General features: G+C 36.7%; 1 protein-coding gene across 1 annotated transcript; it reads right to left on the bottom strand.

The window, feature by feature from the left end:
* Positions 1–13,694: 13,694 nt before the first annotated feature.
* On the bottom strand, positions 13,695–15,717 carry LOC105444787. Its single transcript, XM_011679485.2, has 2 exons — positions 14,933–15,717; positions 13,695–13,941 (listed from the first exon to the last, which is right to left on the bottom strand). Exons 1-2 carry the CDS (start codon positions 15,117–15,119, stop codon positions 13,811–13,813), a joined length of 318 nt encoding a protein of 105 aa, XP_011677787.2. The 5' UTR covers positions 15,120–15,717; the 3' UTR covers positions 13,695–13,810.
* Between the last annotated feature and the right edge of the window lie 3,582 nt (positions 15,718–19,299).

The following is a 19,299-nucleotide window of genomic DNA, read 5'->3' as shown; positions in this document are numbered from 1 at the left end:
TTGCTGCCGGGTGCGTAAATGCAAGTCGTCACTCAATATACATCATAGATTTAAATTAGACAAGTACATTTCTGTAAAAGAGCATTGTGGTTTGAACAACTGACGGCAGAAGCGATCGTCTGGTGACCCTAAATAAAGTGAGGCATAATTACACAATTGCCATGCTGTGCCAAAAAGAAATATGGTGGTCAGTTAGAAATGGATATCCATGATAACAAAAATGGCCATACGCTCCCATATAACCATAATTATAGTGACACTTTCGTAAAAACCTACATCCATTTTCATCAAAATGTATTATCTCTATTATTATTTGTAATATCTTATTATCACTATATTGGTTATTGTTATTATCATAATCATTATTACTGTTAATATCATTATTATTGATGTTGATGTATTTATTGCTATTATTATTATCATTATTATTTGTTTAATTATTATTGAATGGAATTGAATCCCTTTTCTTCTGCAAAACATGCAAATCACATTAGTTTTTAACTATACAACATACACAAAATATAACAATTTAAAGTAGTGTATACACAGTATAATGATGATAGAAATGTTGACATTAAAACTAAATATATAAGTAGTATTTATTTCCATAGAAAAGCATATACAATGTAACAATATAACAATACAAAATAAGATAACAAGGAATCTTTCCTTCACATAGTGAATAGACATATTATAAAGACGTGAAAATCGTGGCCCAGGACGTTGACATTACTCAGGCAGGGCCTAACATGTAAACATATACATACAAACATATATACTTGTTCTAAGATCATTAGCAGTCAGAAGTATCAGTTATAATATGAAAAATTAATTATGGGGTTCGTTCAATCTAAAAATATAATAATATTTATGTAATGTAGAACGTAATGGTAAAATTTAGCGGAGAAGGAGGATGAAGTGGGAAAAGGGAGGAAGAGAGACATAGCAAAGGAGAGAGACGGAGAAAATGAATTTACAACAGATTTCTTGATTGCATCTCACGGAGAATAAGCTGTATCGTATTATACACACATTTGTTATAAAAGTTGACTTATCATTATTTAAAGAGTTCTCATGAATTACTCATAACACAATATCCAGAATAATTCATTAACAAATCTGAATAAGATGAGGGGCCATCACAATAAGCGCTTGCTTGATAGCTTGATTACTATTACTCTTAGTAGTATTTTCATTATTATTATTATTATTATTACTATTAATTTCATCATCATTATCATCATTATAATTAACTGTTCTGTTGAACCTTACATTAGGGACACATGCGGTTATCCGTTCGGCCTATTTTTTTCTATACCCAGACACTCCGTCACGTATACGTACCCGCATTTTCTCGCCGGAAAATTGAATTACTTCTTAATCATGATCAAGTTTGTAACTCTATCCTTCGGAGAAAATTATCAAACCACTCCTATTCTCAAAAAGAGTGTTAATTAGTTTCATTTTCCCACCAAGTGTTTAGATGATCAGCTCTTGTTTGAAGATCGGGTTGGATAAGGGTCTTGAGGTGGGCGACAACTTGGTATCGCTTCCTCAATGGTTTTTTTGTAGGTTAAGTCCGGATACGGTATATAAATACATTTAGAGTTCAAATTTACTTAAGCCTCTCTATAATAAGAGGTTAAAATAATATTATAGCAAAAAAAGAGTGGACCAAGAGTGTCGTGGTCGAGTGGTTTAAGGCGCTTGACTTGAGATGCGAAGGTCGAGGGTTCGAATCCCGACACAGCACTATAATATCGTTTGGCAAGATATTTACCTGCACTTGCTACTCTCCACCCAGGTGTTAGATGGGTACCCGGTAGGGTGCGGCCGTCATTGTTGTTCAAACAGTTTAAGTAATACCTGGCAGGAATGCTCCCCAGTGAGTGGAGATTGTGCACACAGTGTTTGCGGGCGAGTATTGAATCCAATGACCGGGGTAATAGTATATCTGTAAAGCGCTTAGAGACATCAAAGATGTATTTAGCGCAATATTAAAGCGGAATTATTATTATTATTATTGTTGTTTGGCTTATGTAGGCGTATAAAGCCTCGTTTATATTACGTATAATGCGCTTCATTGTTCTTTTTCTTATAACACAGAGCTAAGCAATGCACGTCTGGCCTTTATGCGCGTAGTTGACTAACAATGGATATATAAAACCAAGAACAGATAAGAAAATCAATCGTCGTCCCCCCCCCCACAAAAAGAATTGGCCCTTGAAATGCCCCCATATTAAATTATACAATTAAATTAGTCACACCCTTATCAAATTTTGTAATTGTTTATTTGAAAAGTTGATTTGTCCACATTTATGTTTCTTGAGCATGTGGCATATGAAATCTTACATCTAAAACTGTTGAACAAAGGCGCTCACTCAACCAATGCACCTTATATTCATGAGGTACACAAGACACAAAAACCATCAAACTTAAAACAAAGAGAATGAGGAATTCAGTTGTTAAATGTATATGACAATGTGGCATATGAGATCTTACATCTAAAAGTGTTCAACAAAGGCGCTCACTCAACCAGTGCACCTTATATTCATGAGTTACACAAGACACAAAAACCATCAAACTTAAAACAAAGAGAATGAGGAATTCAGTTGTTAAATGTATATGAGAATGTGGCGTATGAAATCGTACATCTAAAAGTGTTCAACAAAGGCGCTCACTCAACCAGTGCACCTTATATTCATGAGTTACACAAGACACAAAAACCATCAAACTTAAAACAAAGAGAATGAGGAATTCAGTTGTTAAATGTATATGAGAATGTGGCGTATGAAATCGTACATCTAAAAGTGTTCAACAAAGGCGCTCACTCAACTAGTGCACCTTACATTCATGAGGTACACAAGACACAAAAACCATCAAACTTAAAACAAAGAGAATGAGGAATTCAGTTGTTAAATGTATATGAGAATGTGGCGTATGAAATCGTACATCTAAAAGTGTTCAACAAAGGCGCTCACTCAACCAGTGCACCTTACATTCATGAGGTACACAAGACACAAAAAACATCAAACTTAAAACAAAGAGAATGAGGAATTCAGTTGTTAAATGTATATGAGAATGTGGCGTATGAAATCGTACATCTAAAACTGTTGAACAAAGGCGCTCACTCAACCAGTGCACCTTATATTCATGAGTTACACAAGACACAAAAAACATCAAACTTAAAACAAAGAGAATGAGGAATTCAGTTGTTAAATGTATATGACAATGTGGCATATGAAATCTTACATCTAAAAGTGTTCAACAAAGGCGCTCACTCAACCAGTGCACCTTATATTCATGAGTTACACAAGACACAAAAAACATCAAACTTAAAACAAAGAGAATGAGGAATTCAGTTGTTAAATGTATATGACAATGTGGCATATGAGATCTTACATCTAAAAGTGTTCAACAAAGGCGCTCACTCAACCAGTGCACCTTATATTCATGAGTTACACAAGACACAAAAAACATCAAACTTAAAACAAAGAGAATGAGGAATTCAGTTGTTAAATGTATATGACAATGTGGCATATGAGATCTTACATCTAAAAGTGTTCAACAAAGGCGCTCACTCAACCAGTGCACCTTATATTCATGAGTTACACAAGACAAAAAAACCATCAAACTTAAAACAAAGAGAATGAGGAATTCAGTTGTTAAATGTATATGAGAATGTGGCATATGAAATCTTACATCTAAAAGTCTTCAACAAAGGCGCTCACTCAACCAATGCACCTTATATTCATGAGTTACACAAGACACAAAAAACATCAAACTTAAAACAAAGAGAATGAGGAATTCAGTTGTTAAATGTATATGAGAATGTGGCATATGAAATCTTACATCTAAAAGTGTTCAACAAAGGCGCTCACTCAACCAGTGCACCTTATATTCATGAGTTACACAAGACACAACAACCATCAAACTTAAAACAAAGAGAATGAGGAATTCAGTTGTTAAATGTATATGAGAATGTGGCATATGAAATCTTACATCTAAAACTGTTGAACAAAGGCGCTCACTCAACCAGTGCACCTTACATTCATGAGGTACACAAGACACAAAAAACATCAAACTTAAAACAAAGAGAATGAGGAATTCAGTTGTTAAATGTATATGAGAATGTGGCATATGAGATCTTACATCTAAAAGTGTTCAACAAAGGCGCTCACTCAACCAGTGCACCTTATATTCATGAGGTACACAAGACACAAAAACCATCAAACTTAAAACAAAGAGAATGAGGAATTCAGTTGTTAAATGTATATGAGAATGTGGCATATGAAATCTTACATCTAAAACTGTTGAACAAAGGCGCTCACTCAACCAGTGCACCTTACATTCATGAGGTACACAAGACACAACAACCATCAAACTTAAAACAAAGAGAATGAGGAATTCAGTTGTCAGATGTATATGTACAGTGCATATGTGGCTCTAAGCAAAAGTAAGCCAGTGTCTTAAAATGTTGATGATTCCGAAACCTCACAGTAAACACCAATACGTTTGTGCCCCGTGATCAACCTTTCGAATCGCTTCCTAACAGTTTATTTCACATTGCACGCAATCATATTGATGTGATAATTAACCCTAATGTTACGAACGTTTGCACAGACGTTTCATAATTCGATCTATATAAACAACACTCTGATGATGTCACTCTTTAAGGTCAGTAGTTGACCGACGTGAAATGTTTGTTCAACATTTGATATGACATCACGAAATATCAACACCCGTATTGATCGCAATAGACTTATATTCCGTCTACATGGCTTATGCACCGGCCCATTTCAACTCATTTTACCTTATTTTATTTATATAGTACAGCAATGCCAGAATGAGACACTGTCTTTGATTTGTTATTTGTTTACATATTTGTATACTTTATTTATATCCGCTTGTCTCCGCTTGTCTCCTAAGATCTTTTTCAACTTACCATTTCATTTCTTACTTTCCAACTTTCTTTATATTTGCTAGTAGATCTGTTTATTTGTAATACATGTATATACGGTATTATCATTAACACATTGTGTCTTATTGATCCATTTTTGTTAATTGTGTTTAAAATGATGTAAACGCTCAGAATCTAATGTGACGAGAAAGGGGAATGAAATGCTTTGTCCCTTCTCTTTTTCTTTTTTCCCCACTTATCTATGTATGCAAAATTTGATTTATATTATGTATGAAGTGCAATATATTGAAGCTTCCATTATTATCATTATTCTTTCCTTGAACTAATTTTTGTTTCTTTTCCATATTGATGTATTTGTGATTTGTCTTCATATTTGTGAACATTTCAACTTTGTAATCTTTGTTTGTATCAGTCTCCCGAATGTCTTAACAAGGAGTTTTGTTTCAATAAACCCAAACGAAGGAATGAGTGAATATTATGATTGCCAACTTATCTTCAAAATGATCCTTCCCGCTTTAATCTGGAGTTTCTGTACTTTATCAAGTTTTTCTGATGTTCTGTTGAACCGTAGGTACGCATGCCGTGATCCGTTCGGCCTATTTTTTCTATACCCAGACACTCCGTCACGTATACGTACCCGCATTTTCTCGCCGGAAAATTGAATTACTTCTTAACCATGATCAAGTTTGTAACTATATCCTACGGAGAAAATTATCAAACCACTGCTATTCTCAAAAAGGGTGTTAATTAGTTTCATTTCCCATCAAGTGTTCAGATGATCAGCTCTTGGCTGACGATTGGTTATAATGAGGGTCTTGTGATGGGCAAAAAGTTGGTGTCGCTTCCTCAATTTGTGTTTATGTAGGTTAAGTCCGGATATGGTATAGAAATACATTTAGAGTTTACAGTTGATTGAACCTCTTTTTAAAGACTTTTTAAAAAAAGAAGAAAATAAATGAATAGGCCTTATTTGGTTTATGTAGGCGTATAAAGCCTCGTTCACTCTACGCAGCAGTAAAATACGTTGGTGTTTCCTTAAATGACACCGTAATGAGTAATACACTTCATATTCATGTATCTTATGAAAAAAGTGCTAAGTGAATGAACGTATGACTTTTATTTCTCGCAGCTGACTATTAAAGTTCGTCTCTTGTACTCTGGGATGTTTCAGGAAATGTGGACATTTGCAGTTGCCCCCCCCCCCCAAATTGCATAAATCAAATGGTCTTTTTGAACATGTTGCTGAAATGACATGATTTTCTGTGATTTTTTCTCTTTTTGGGAGGTAAATTATACTTTTGTATGCCTTTGTTGGAAAATGACAAGTCTCCCAAATTTACAATTAGGCAAAAAAATGGTCTTATTTAGAAGCCTTCATGTCAGGGCCTGCAGAACGGTAGGGCTCGAGCCCTCCTCACTTTTTTGAAAAAGAAAGAAAGAGAGAAAGAAAGAATACTCTTCTGACCGTAATTCAATACCTAAAACCCCTGAGCCTCCGGGGGCTCCACACCCTGGACCTCACGAAGGGCCCTAAGAAGGATCCCTGAATGCTCATCTGACCATAATTGAATGCCTTAAATACTGAGCTTCATGGGACACAGCCCCCTGGACCCTACTTTAATTAGTGAACTGCCAGTGTCACAAATAAGGTATCTAAAATCGTCCTTGTTGACGGTAGTGAGGAAAATCGTAACGCAAAGTGAATGCATTTTTTTTCATTACCGTCACTTCGTGAAAACAGCGACGAAATATGCTTATTTGACGGTAATTTAATGCCTAAAACCCGTTCAGCTTCCGAGGGCTTCGCCCCTTGACCCCGCCGGGGCAAAGACACTGGACCCCCCCCCCCCCGCCAATTTACGTTGCACTCGCTCCGCTCTACCTGAACGTTAATACTCCACTTTGAAAAACGTTCCGCGGGGCCGGCATGTAACGTGTAAGAGTGGAAGTGGTGCAACTTTTTCTTCTGCCCCCAAAAATGTTTTTGCTCATTACGCCACTTCCCCTGAAAGGTGAGCCCCCTGGAATGCTTGCCCCCCCCTCCCCCAATCCCAAACTGCTTCCGGCGCGCCTGGTGGGGGTCAACCTCAATATTGAGCTAGATCAGCTTGAAAGGAAGCCCAAATGGAACCTATATGAAAATATTCGCCACAGGCCAACGATACACAAATGGCCATTGCCAGCCAATTTAAATGGTGAAGAGTGACTGCCAGACGCCCTATTTGATGCTAGATATAGATTGTTGAGAGAAACCTTGCAGGACTATGTGAAAGGCAAATTGTACTTCGGTTTAAAGGTCCCTTCCCAGCCCTCCTTCCTGATATGAATACGATAACAATTAAGAGCTATATACCCTACGATTTAACTTAAGTCTTGTGCCACTGTAAAAGTCAATGACGATCTTTTTCGAACTCAATTTATCTTTTCCTAGGCCTGTACAGTAATTATTGTTATTGGGTTATTAACATTCACAAAACAATGTCCAACCGAATGCTTTATGCAACGCCTTTAATAATTTTATTTCTAAAGGCAATATCACAACGCAACACATAATGTTTTCAACATCAAGGAAAAATCCATCTGAGATCAAATAAAGCAATATTAAAACATGTCCATATCTAACTCCAGGAAGCTCCGACGCCGGCGTCGGAGCTTCCTGGAGTTAGTCCATATCATGCATAATTTATGTCCATTTACATACCAAATAATTTGCCAGAAATATTGTGCCTACTTGGGTTGGATCATATTATGGTACATGATACGCTTGAAATGATCAGTTGTAGCACATTTACGAGCTTGAACTTGCAGAGTATTACATGCAGATTTCCACTTGAGAAACTGCTGATTTAAAAGTTAAAGGTAAAGACCAGTTATGGTCATGCGATTGCATTGTGAAAGAAACTTTGTAGAATTATCGATCAGAAAAGGTTGATCATCTAGCATCTAGCATCTGCAAGGTTCTGGAATCATCAAAATGATAAGAAATTTGGCCCATACTATACACAAAAAGATGTATATGGGACTACCCTATACCTCTCACAGTCCATGAGAGAAACAAATTTACCAAATGTATGAATTAGTAGGCGGTTTCCCGGCAAATTTTTTATCATCATGTATTAGTCAAAACATATTCTTTCACATGATTGGTAATGAGAGCTTCCATTTCATTTTTTGAAATTAGGGCGTTTCCAATACTGGTCTTTACCTTTAGGCACAATTAGCACATTGACTTAATTTCTTCTTTCCTTGTTACCCACATCCCAATTAAAATTCAATAAACAGAAGTAATCAAAGATTGTCTATGACAGTGTCACTGCATGGTGGAACTGTAAGTCGAACGTTGTTTCAAAGGAAACAAGCTACGATAAGTTTGCATTTTATTTTATTCTGATTTAAAAAAATGTTATTCTATGTTTGAAAAGACCATATGATTTATGCAACGGGCATGATAAAACTCTAATGTAGACGGTCACGTGTTATCAAAATTATAAGCTGGTACCTAATGACATTTTCCAATCATCAAATCGTGAGATCCTTAGAAGTTCAAGGAGTTAGTAACGATTTTAAATTATTCATGGCTAAGCAGAAAAACTTTCAAATTGATCTCAATTGTAGTTGTGGAACTTCCTATTTGAAACACACAAAGACTTAAACTGAGATTCAATCGAATCAAGTAGTTTCATAATGTTCCTTCGATTTTTGTACTGAATTACTTGAAATCCAGAGAAAAAATAACTTTGCCTACCTAGCCGAAACTCTTTAATGAGAAAAGTTTATGTCATTCTAATCTAATCACAATAGGGATAATGCAGAGTATTGGTTGCATACAAGCATACACGTGTTTCTTTAGTAGCAGGCAAAATAAACCATTAAACCAAACATGACGATATGATATTATATTCATGTTGATCGATGCACTAACTTTTCTTGGTCATGGACAAGATTATGACAAGCGACTGGAAGGGGGGGGGGGTGGGTGGTGGTGGTGGTGGTGGGGGGGGGGGGAGCAACTGCTAATGTCCACATTTCCTAAAACATCCCAGAGTACAGAAGAAGAAACTGATGAATTGCACTCAGCGCTCCAAATCCTTTGAACTTTCTGCACTACTAAATGTCTAATCATGTTTGCCCAGTTAATATACCGATATACTGGCAAAAATCAGAGGAATATCTACAATAAAGCACCTTTTTGGCTCAAAATTTATATTTCACACAATACATCACTCATTGAAATTGATATCAGAATGAAGGTATTTTAATTATCCATCTTTTGACACCAAATACATGGTGATTAGAGTTTTAGTTCAAAGTTATCTTTAAAACTCGATGTAAACACTAATGCATACAGTTTTTTTTTTTTTTTTTTTTTTTAAATAAATCTTTATTCAGATAAAATCATGGATAACATCGTAGTACATAAATATTCACAACAAAGCATACATAATAATGCAGTCATGTGGGCAAACATGTTGTTTTTGTGGAAATCAAATCAAAAAGTTTGGATTGCTATAACTTTTTATTGAAACGATATATAAACCTCTCCCTCACACAGGATATTGTTGTTGTACATAAGCAAATTCCTGGAAAGTTATGAAAAAATGCAATTCTCCGATTTTGATATATGGAAAATAATGTTTTTTGATAAAATTTAAATTTTCGAAAAAAATCACAAAATCATGTTTTTTACTTAAATTTGCGATGTTAATTAATCCCAAATTGGTATCAAAATGTAGATAATTGAACTCTCTTTTATATGACACCAAACTTATGGTGGTTCAAGGTTTCCCTAACATATTATTTACATAATACTATTTTGTCGTCAAAAGGGCCACTTTTTTGGTGGGGGCGTCCCCCTGGCCACACCTACCACTTAGAACATGCCAGACGGTCAATTTGTTATGTGGAACTATGCGATCTTTACATCTGTGCACATGAAAATTGGTTTCCTCCCCAGCTAGGTAGACCCCCCCCCCCCCCTGGCTCCCGGTCTAGGTACCCCAGGAAATGAAGGAGGGGTTTGAAAATTTGCACCACATCATTTTTGGCCAATTGGGACCCTTTTGAAGCCAAAACAGCAACAACAAAAAAAATCAACTTTGGCACAAAAATCCTACGGGAGCTGTTTCAGTGACAAACCGTACCACACTATACTCATGACTCAAGTTGCACACTCATAATAATGACGTGTCATTCTCTACTCACCTCCATTCCGCCCCTAATCTCCTTCCACTGCTCCATGCCTCGACGTTGAAAATCATCCTTGCTTGCATCGACCAAGGCAGCCCCGACGACTGCGAGGACGAGAAGGATGATGAGGGTCTGACGCATTTTGAGATTCGAGTCTCCTCCAAGATAGAGAATAAGAAATTCACGAAGAAAATGGCAGATAAAGTGGGGTAAAAGCTTCGTTGTTTATCTCAACTTCGCTTTGCAAATGGCCTGTCTTTCTGTGCCAAATTGAATACTCGCATTACTCAAAGGGGTGTTTTCCTCTTTTCGATTCTTCGTCGTTTTTGTTCCAGGTTTTGAAGCTCACCAGAGCCTATCCCACAGTTCCGCGTCTGCAAACATAAATGTTTCCTTTTTATAAAGACCAGGGGGTGTTTCACAAAGATCCTAAGTTGAACTTAACTCTAAGTTGAACTTAACAATTATGGAGAGCCATTTGTAGCCTTAAAATATAATATATTCAAAAGCAAAAAATCAAGTATTTTAGACTTTCCACAAATTCCACATCAAGAACATGAAATTTCCCATGATAATAGAAAATACGAATGATTTGAATCAACATTTTATACCTTTTAAAATGACTTTTACAAAATATTTTCAAGGATGCTAATGGCTTTCCATAACTTTTAAGTCCAACTTAGAGATAAGTTCGACTTAGGATCTTTGTGAAACACCTCCCAGAGTGTGCTTTACGGTACACGTATTTTTTCCAATGAGCAAATTTCAGAGTACGCATTGGAATGTAAACATTGAAAGAGAACACGAGACCCATTTTATTGCCATTGCTTTTGAATCAGACTTAATAGTTTCGCATTTGATAAAAAATACTCCTTGGTATAGCAACTCTATGTTGAACGTAATTATACAGTGCGTCCCAGAAAAAACGAAACCGAGAATTATCGATGTTTTATCATAACTTAATCACAATTATAATTGATAAATGACACGTATTTGTAAGGCTTAGATCCTCCTCTTTCATTTGATGCAACTCATATAATGCATATTGCATAATGCATATCACGCATGAGTGATTCAAATCAATTTGAAGAGAGGAAAACAAAAAGTCATTTAGTGGATATCTGAATTTCAATGAGTAAATCACATTTCTAGAAAGTAGCCCTTTCATATGACACCTCAATCAGGAAAAATGAGCTAGGAATAACAAAGTTCTGTTTGTTTAAAGTAGTGCTTGCATTTCCATTATTTGATTAAATTTAAATAATTTGAATTCGTTTTCACTGGCTGCCTGCCGTATCAACAAACGAAATTAACAAAAGACTTAACTCCGTTTCGTTGACAATCAGCCGTAGACGAAAGACTTCATGCATGACTGATTGTCAACGAAACAGAGTTAAGTCTTTTGTCAATTCTGCTTTTTGCTACGGCAGGCAGGTAGTGAAAACGAATTTGTTTGCTAAAATTATGAAAATATAAGGGCTACTTTAAAAAAAACAGAACTTTGTCATTCCTTGCTCATTTTTCCTGATTGAGGTGTCATTTGAAAGGGCAGAAACCCAACTTTCTAGAAATGTGATTTTCTTTTTGAAATTCAGATATGCGTGAAATATGCATCATATGAGTTGCATCAAAAGAAAGAAGAGGATCTAAGCTTTCTAAATATGTATCATTTACTAATTAAGTCATGATAAAACATTGATAATTCTCGGTTTCGTTTTTTCTGGGACGCACTGTACACTGAAATAATCAGAATAAGTTCACTTGACGTGAATTGTTCTTTATATTACTGGAAATTGGTTAGCACGTATTTCAGACTTTGCGCGTGATGATGACGTCAAGAACTTTCAGCCAATCAGGAACATGTGAGGCTGCATATAATTCTCAGACGATTTTTGGTTGTTGTTGTTGTTGTTGTTGAGTTCAGCGTTATATGAAAATCAATCAAATTTGGATGATTTGGGAAGGGGCGACTGATCTTTCAAAGGGACAGGAATTTGAATAAATTTTTATTCTGCATTTCAAATCTAGGGCAAGTCCAAGCTGTTTTGTCCCCGATGTTCGTTACCGACGACATCTAAGATTTCAGTGAGCCAATACCTGAGAAAAGATATCAAGCTGATGGCCCTATACTTGAGCTTGAATCAGACTCCACATCCAATGAAATTATATATTTTTAATCCTAATTTATTTCTACAATAACATGTATTGGTAGCGTGTGGGACGTACATGGGACATGCCCGTACATGGCCGTATATTATGTGATCTTAATGATATGTGCTGAATTTTTTTCAGTTTGACAGAGCCTCTATAGTCTATAGTCTCTCTGCTTTTTCTTCCAAGCCCAGGGGAGCGTTTCATAAAGAGTCTCTCTGTCAATGTATAGACCGATCTCCTCCCCCATTCATGTCTCTCACTTTTTCTCTCTGCCCTTTCTCTCTCTCTCCTTTTCTCTCTCTTTCCCCTCTCCCTGTAACACTCTTTCTATCCCTATCTCTCACTATAGGGTCGTGCCTAATTCTTTGCGCTCGATTACCTCCATTCTTGTCCTTTCAATTGAAGAAATCGAGAAAAAAAAAAATTATATCAAAACTGCTCATAAGTGCGTGACGCCCTTACAAAAAAAAAGCCATGTTTGATGTATATTATATAATTCTCTCTCTCTCTCCCTCTCTCTCTCCCTCTCTCCCTCTCTCTCCCTCTCTCTCCCCCCTCTCTCTCTCTCCCTCTCTCTCTTCCCCTGTCACTAATTTTGCAATTGCTTACCCCTCCATATCTCTTTGTCCTGGTTTATCTGCTCTACTTCGTCTATCTCATCAATCAACATATCACCAAAGGCACGATTACAAGATGATCAAGATTTGACTTATTTTTATTTGAGATTTACGTTTACATTCCAATAAAAATACATTATCCCAAAAAATATTTTAATAGAAAACGACTAAAGTATAAGAGCTGAATCGATACATGCACAAGAAAAAACATGTGCAAAACTTGTGGTGAAATTTTGAGCCACACCCACCCCCCCCCCCCTTATCTGCAATGAAGCACATTACAGACAATAACATTTCAACCGAAAGACATACATACGGTAAGTAATTACTCAAACTAAATGAATGTTCCCCCTTGCGCCTTCCATCCATATCCACTGAAAAATGATAATTCTTGATACAATAAAAAAAAGAAAAAAGGGGGGGGGGGAGACAGCACTCAGGTCTTCAGATCGTGTTCAAAATGAGAACATTTATTGAACTATCATCGAAAATGTATTATTACGAATAACTATTTAGTACTGCTCTTAATAGCATCGGGTTTCGAGTTTACCAGGTTGATTCCATGTTCTACACTGTACATAATAATATCATTGCTTACATTCACATATAAACTTGAACTTTAAATCGGAACAAATTAATGTATGATGATATCCAGAAATTCAATTTTTACTCAGTCTTCCCAAATACGAATGTTTGTTTGTTATTTTTTTTTAACGTACCTTCTCAATGTCATAAATTGATTTTTTTTTTTTTTTTTTTTTTTACAGAGCCGCGGAACAAATGTAACTCCTAGACAGGTATATGATAGCTTCTTAAACGCCCTCTCATGTTGAACTTCATCTCTCGGTCATCATTATGGAAATTAATTTGGGAGCCCAAGTTGGCTTGGTCAGCAGCCATCCTAGTCCGGAGCATGACCATCTGATCAACGCTAGGCCTCTGGAGTCTGTCGACCTTCTTTCACTCTCAAAGGTTCTCCTTTCCAGCTTGTCGCGTTCTTTGTGTTTTTGCCTGGACCCTGTAGATATCCATTCGGCTTCTGGTGTTGAGGGATTTCATTCTCTAAGGAAAGCAGAAGGAAAAGAAAAAAATGGAAATTAAATAAATGGAAAAGAATAGAAAGAAAAGAAATGAAATGAAAAGAAAAGAAACGAGAAGAAAAAAATGGAAAAGAAGGGAAAAGAAATGTAAAGAAAATGTAAAGAAAACGAAAGGAAAAAAAAAAAGATAGAAAAGAAATCGGGAAAGAAAAGAAACAAAAGTTTCAGATTAAACGTTTGGAAGAGACGGTAACGCTATTTATCAACTAGTTTATGATTATCCCCAAAATAAAACACTTATGACTCTAAACAACCCTTGTGTACAACATATCTAGTTCTGTTACGGAAATTTTTAGTAAAAACCTTGACATGAGACCACACCCAGAAATCTCCATTTTCTGAAATGTCTCAACTGAGTTTGCTATTCTCATCTGAAAATCTGATTTAAAATCTCTCTGATCCCTATACTCTTCGATCAAAATACAAAAAAAGCATTGAAGTTTCATTAGAACATAATAGTCCTAAATTCTAATATGATAAGAGGATCAGACGCATGAATACAAAGGAGGTCATAATGATGTGGGTGGAATATATTGCCTAACCCATGACAAGTATACAGCTACAAAACACACACACACACACACACACACACACACACACAAATGTATATAACGGGAAGAGAGAATGGGGCGTTATAGAGGACACTCCTTTTTTCAGATAAAAATTTAGAGAAATTAAGAAGTCCTATACCAATTGGGTTTGTGCCAACTGCAAAACGTAATAAAACATGGCTGTCATGCGGGATATATTACACAAAAGTATGATTGTGACTATCATGACCATTTTCTGGCTATAATAACAAAACTCGCTAAATGTTAGTATACATTTTGTTTGTGATAGGAGAATTTGTATATACTGCAAGAATCATGCACATTCATGACTCGAGTTGCACAATCACGATTAAATGTTGAAATTTTCCCCCAGAAACATGACGTGTCATTCTCTCTACTCACCTCCTTTCCCAACAGTACCCTGCGACATGCGACGACGTGTAGCCTGCGGCATGCGACGACGTGTAGCCTGCGTCATGCGACGACGTGTAGCCTGCGTCATGCGACGACGTTTAAAATCAGACCCGGCATCGACCAAGGCAGCCCCGATAACTGCGAGGACGAGAAGGATGATGAGGGTCTGACGCATCTTGAGATTCGAGTCTTTTCCGAGATAGAGAATAAGAAATTCACGAAGAAAATGGCAGATAAAGTGGCGTAAAAGTTTTGTTTCCAAACAGGGTGTTTATCTCAGCTGCGCTCTGTCCTTCTGTGCCAATACTCGCATTACACCAAAATAAAAGGGGTGTATTCCTCTAAAGTTACGTAACAATAAATATTTTCAGCTCTTCGTCTGAATTGTTCAAGGTTTTGAAGCTGTAGTTCTCACTCACCAGAGCATATCCGACATATCACGTGTGCAAACAGAAATGCTTTCTTTTCCAAAAAGTCCAGGATGTACTTTACAGTACACATTTTTTTTTCATGGAGCAAATTAAGCTCACAGTACGCATTGGAATGGAAAAATTGAAAGAGAAGACGAGATCCATTTTATTGCCATTGCTTTTGAATTAGACTTTATTGTTTCGCATTTGATAAAAATACTCCTTGGTTTGGCAACTGTATGTTGAACGTAATTTTACACTGTAATAATCAGATTGAGTTCACTAGACGTGAATTGTCCCTTCTGCAAATGGGTTAGCACGTATTTCAGGCATTGCGCGTCACGATGACGTCAAGAACTTTCAGCCAATCAGAATCACGCGAGGCTGCATATATTCTCAGACGATTTTTGGTTGATGTTGTTGTTGTTGTTGTTGAGTTCAGCATTGTATGGCAATCAATCAAGGTTGAATGATTTGGGAAGGGGCGACTGATGTATCAAAGGGAAGGGAAATCGAATAAATTTGTATTCTGCATTTCAAATCTAGGGCAATTCCAAGCTGTTTTGTCCCCGATGTTCGTTACCGACGACATCTAAGATTTCAGTGAGCCAATACCTGAGAAAAGGTATCAAGCTGGCACCCCTACTTGAGTTTGAATCAGACTCCACATCCAATGAAATGATACACTGTTGGTCATAATGGTGGAATATTTATTTTTACCCCAGTTTAGGGAAGGATTTAAAAAAATTATTTATTTCTAATAGATCTAGATAATGGCATACATTCTCAGATTTTATTGAATATTAATTTGAGAGTGTTTGTTTTGCGTGACTGCTTAATCATAATTGTGCTACTATGCTAATCAGCTAAGGGACCTACGTCCTTAAGTCATAATTGACAGTAATGAGGATTAATGCCTCACAAAAGGGCACTTATATATAGCTGATCGACTCGATTTTTATCCCGGAGCCTCACAGTAACGAGGCCATTGCTTAGCCCCTGAATCATGACTGTACGCAGTGTTTGCTAGGGTACGCGGCCCCTTCCACAAATCCCCCAAAACGAAGAAAATGCAATAAATTGTCAAAAATTCAATGCATTTTCCCCCGGCCCCCAACAGGAAAAAACTTCTCTGTAGGGCCATGCATTATGGTTCAAGGCATGGCCACACAGAGGAATTTTTCCTGTTGGGGGCCGGGGGAAAATGCAATTAATTTTTGACAATTTATTGCATTTTCTTCATTTTGGGGGATTTGTGGAAGGGGCCGCGTACCCTAGCAAACACTGCGTACAGTCATGATTCAGGGGCTAAGCAATGGCCTCGTTACTGTGAGGCCCCAGGATAAAAATCGTGTCGATCAGCTATATTAGTGCCCTTTTGTGAGGCATTAATCCTCATTACTGTCAATTATGATTTAAGGACGTAGGTTCCCTAGCTGATTAGCATAGTAGCACATATATGATTTAGCAGTCACGAAAAACGAACACTCGCAAATTAATATTCAATAAAATCTGAGAATGTATGCCATTATCTAGATCTATTAGAAATAAATAATTTTTTTAAATCCTTCCCTAAACTGGGGTAAAAAAAATTATTCCACCATTATGACCAACAGTGTATATTTCTAATCCTAATTTATTTCTACAATAATATTTATTGGTAGCGTGTGAGACATACATGTACATTAATCGTGCCCGTATAATATTATGACCGTATAGTTCTGATCCTTTATCATAGGTACCGAATTGTTTTTCAGTAAATAGACACAGCCTCTATGGTCCATCTGCTCTATCTTCGAGTCCAAATGTTTCCTCTTCTGTTTCCATTTAAACGTTTGGAAAATTAAACTTAATATAGACCGATCTCCTCCCCCAAATCTGTCTCTCACTTTCTCTCTCAGCCGCCCCTTCTCCCTCTCTCTCCATTTCCCATATTCTGTTCTGTTCTCTCTCTCTCTCTCTCTCATTCTCTCATTGTGTTCTTCTAACACTCTTTCTTTCCCTTCCTCTCATCATGGCCGTCCCTTCTTTAGGCATGATTACTTATATTCTTGTCCTTTCAAATGAAGAAATCGAATAAATACCAACAACTAATGTATGCAATTTGAATTCTGAGTCAAAGTTAAGATACAAATTGTATTCGTAACAGGTGAATGATATAATGCGTATCGAGGTGCTTCACAAACAGGCATATGCACAAATCTGGTTACATTACGAAAATAGCCTTTTGAATTGTCCATGTTTTATTGTAAAATCGTATACCCCACTCTTTATCTTCCCCCTCCCCCCCCCCCCCCTCTCTCTCTCTCTCTCTCTCTCCCTCTCTCTCTCTTCTTAATTTTGCGATTGCTTACCCCTCCATATCTCTTTGTCCTGGTTTATCTGCTCTACTTGGTCTATCTCATCAATCAACATATCACCAAAGGCACGATTACAAGATGATCAAGATTTGACTTATTTTTATTTGTGATTTACGTTTACATTCCAATAAAAAATATATTCTACAAACAGATATGTTAATAAAAAACGATTAAACTATAAGAATTGAAACTAAATCATTTCACAAGGAAACATGGACAAAACTTATGGTAACATTTTGAGCCCCCACCCCCACGCCATCCGTCCCTTCTCTGCAACGAAGCAGAGATACTAACATACTTATGGTAACTTAATTACTAAAACTAAATGGATTCACTCCCCTTGCGCCTTCCATCCCTTTAACTTTCACTAACAATTGAATTAAGAATGGTAATTCTTGGCTTTAAAAAAAAAAAGGGGGGGGGGGAACCGCGCTCAGATCCGTGTTAAAATGAAGGAAAATATATTGAAGTACGATTTAAAATGTATAATTACGAATAACTATATAGTACTGCTCTTAATAACATCGAGTTACGAATTTCTAAAGTAGATTCCAATTTCTGCACTGTAAATAATAAGTGCCTATATTCACATTTAAGCTTGAACTTTAAATCGCGGAACCAATTTAAATTCCTAGACAATTTTATGGTCGCTTCTAAAACGCCCTCTTCATGTTGGATTCATCTCTAGATCCATATTACGGAAATTCATGTAGGAGCCTAGCCTGTTGGCGCGCCCGGTGAAAACTGGGCTGGTGAGCATAATTATGAGTTTGTTGATAACGCCATCTCCGACGGCTTGAATCAAGTGTGTAGGGAAATTATAAAGGACCGTGCAGATTCTGGAATACCATCTATACACAGAATGTGGCCAACTTGGTTTCACTGTGTCACGACACATGCGTACATTCTTTTGTTTGTGCTTGCTCAACAAAGCAGTATAGTCGCCATACACAGTGTCCAGCTCGAACCGTGTTGGCCAAACTCTCCTAATCAATGGCACTGGACACCTCTGATAGATACTGCCATCTATAGTTGGTATTATTATGATCACATGCAAGCAATACCCTCTATTGTAGGCCCATCTTATGCTGGCAAATCCGTTGTTAGAATACACTCAAAATAGTATCAAAGTATGAGTCATATATTGGATATATAAAATCCCTTTTAGAACAAATTTCGGAGAACTGAGGAAAAATGTAAACAGTTGCAAATCCTTTTGCGTGATGTGGTTCATTCTGCATGTTTGGTGTTATAGTTATGATGTATCTCCTGAAGTCAAGACCGCTGTATTGAAAATGTCCAACGTCGGGAGTACACATTCTAGATTGTATTGTAACAAAAGAACCCTCATGCCTAAAACAAAAAGATGTTGCATAGCTCTTTAGATGCCATCACCTTGGTCGGTCTGTCGATTTTTGTTTCCTTTTTCCCCTTTTTTCTCCATTTCCCCCCTCTTTTGGCTGATGTTTTTCAGTTTTTAATGCTATAATGCATATTTGTTTATTCATTCAGCAAAAAAAAAAAGGGAATAACAAAAATCCGACCAAAGATTCTAAGATTTGTTGGTCGGTCGCGAAGGGCAATA

Source organism: Strongylocentrotus purpuratus, unplaced genomic scaffold, assembly GCF_000002235.5.
Source record: "Strongylocentrotus purpuratus isolate Spur 01 unplaced genomic scaffold, Spur_5.0 spur5_scaffold_18, whole genome shotgun sequence".
In the NCBI taxonomy this organism is placed as follows: domain Eukaryota; kingdom Metazoa; phylum Echinodermata; class Echinoidea; order Camarodonta; family Strongylocentrotidae; genus Strongylocentrotus; species Strongylocentrotus purpuratus.
The sequence above is the reverse complement of the archived record's forward strand: the minus strand, read 5'-3'. Positions and strand labels throughout refer to the sequence as shown.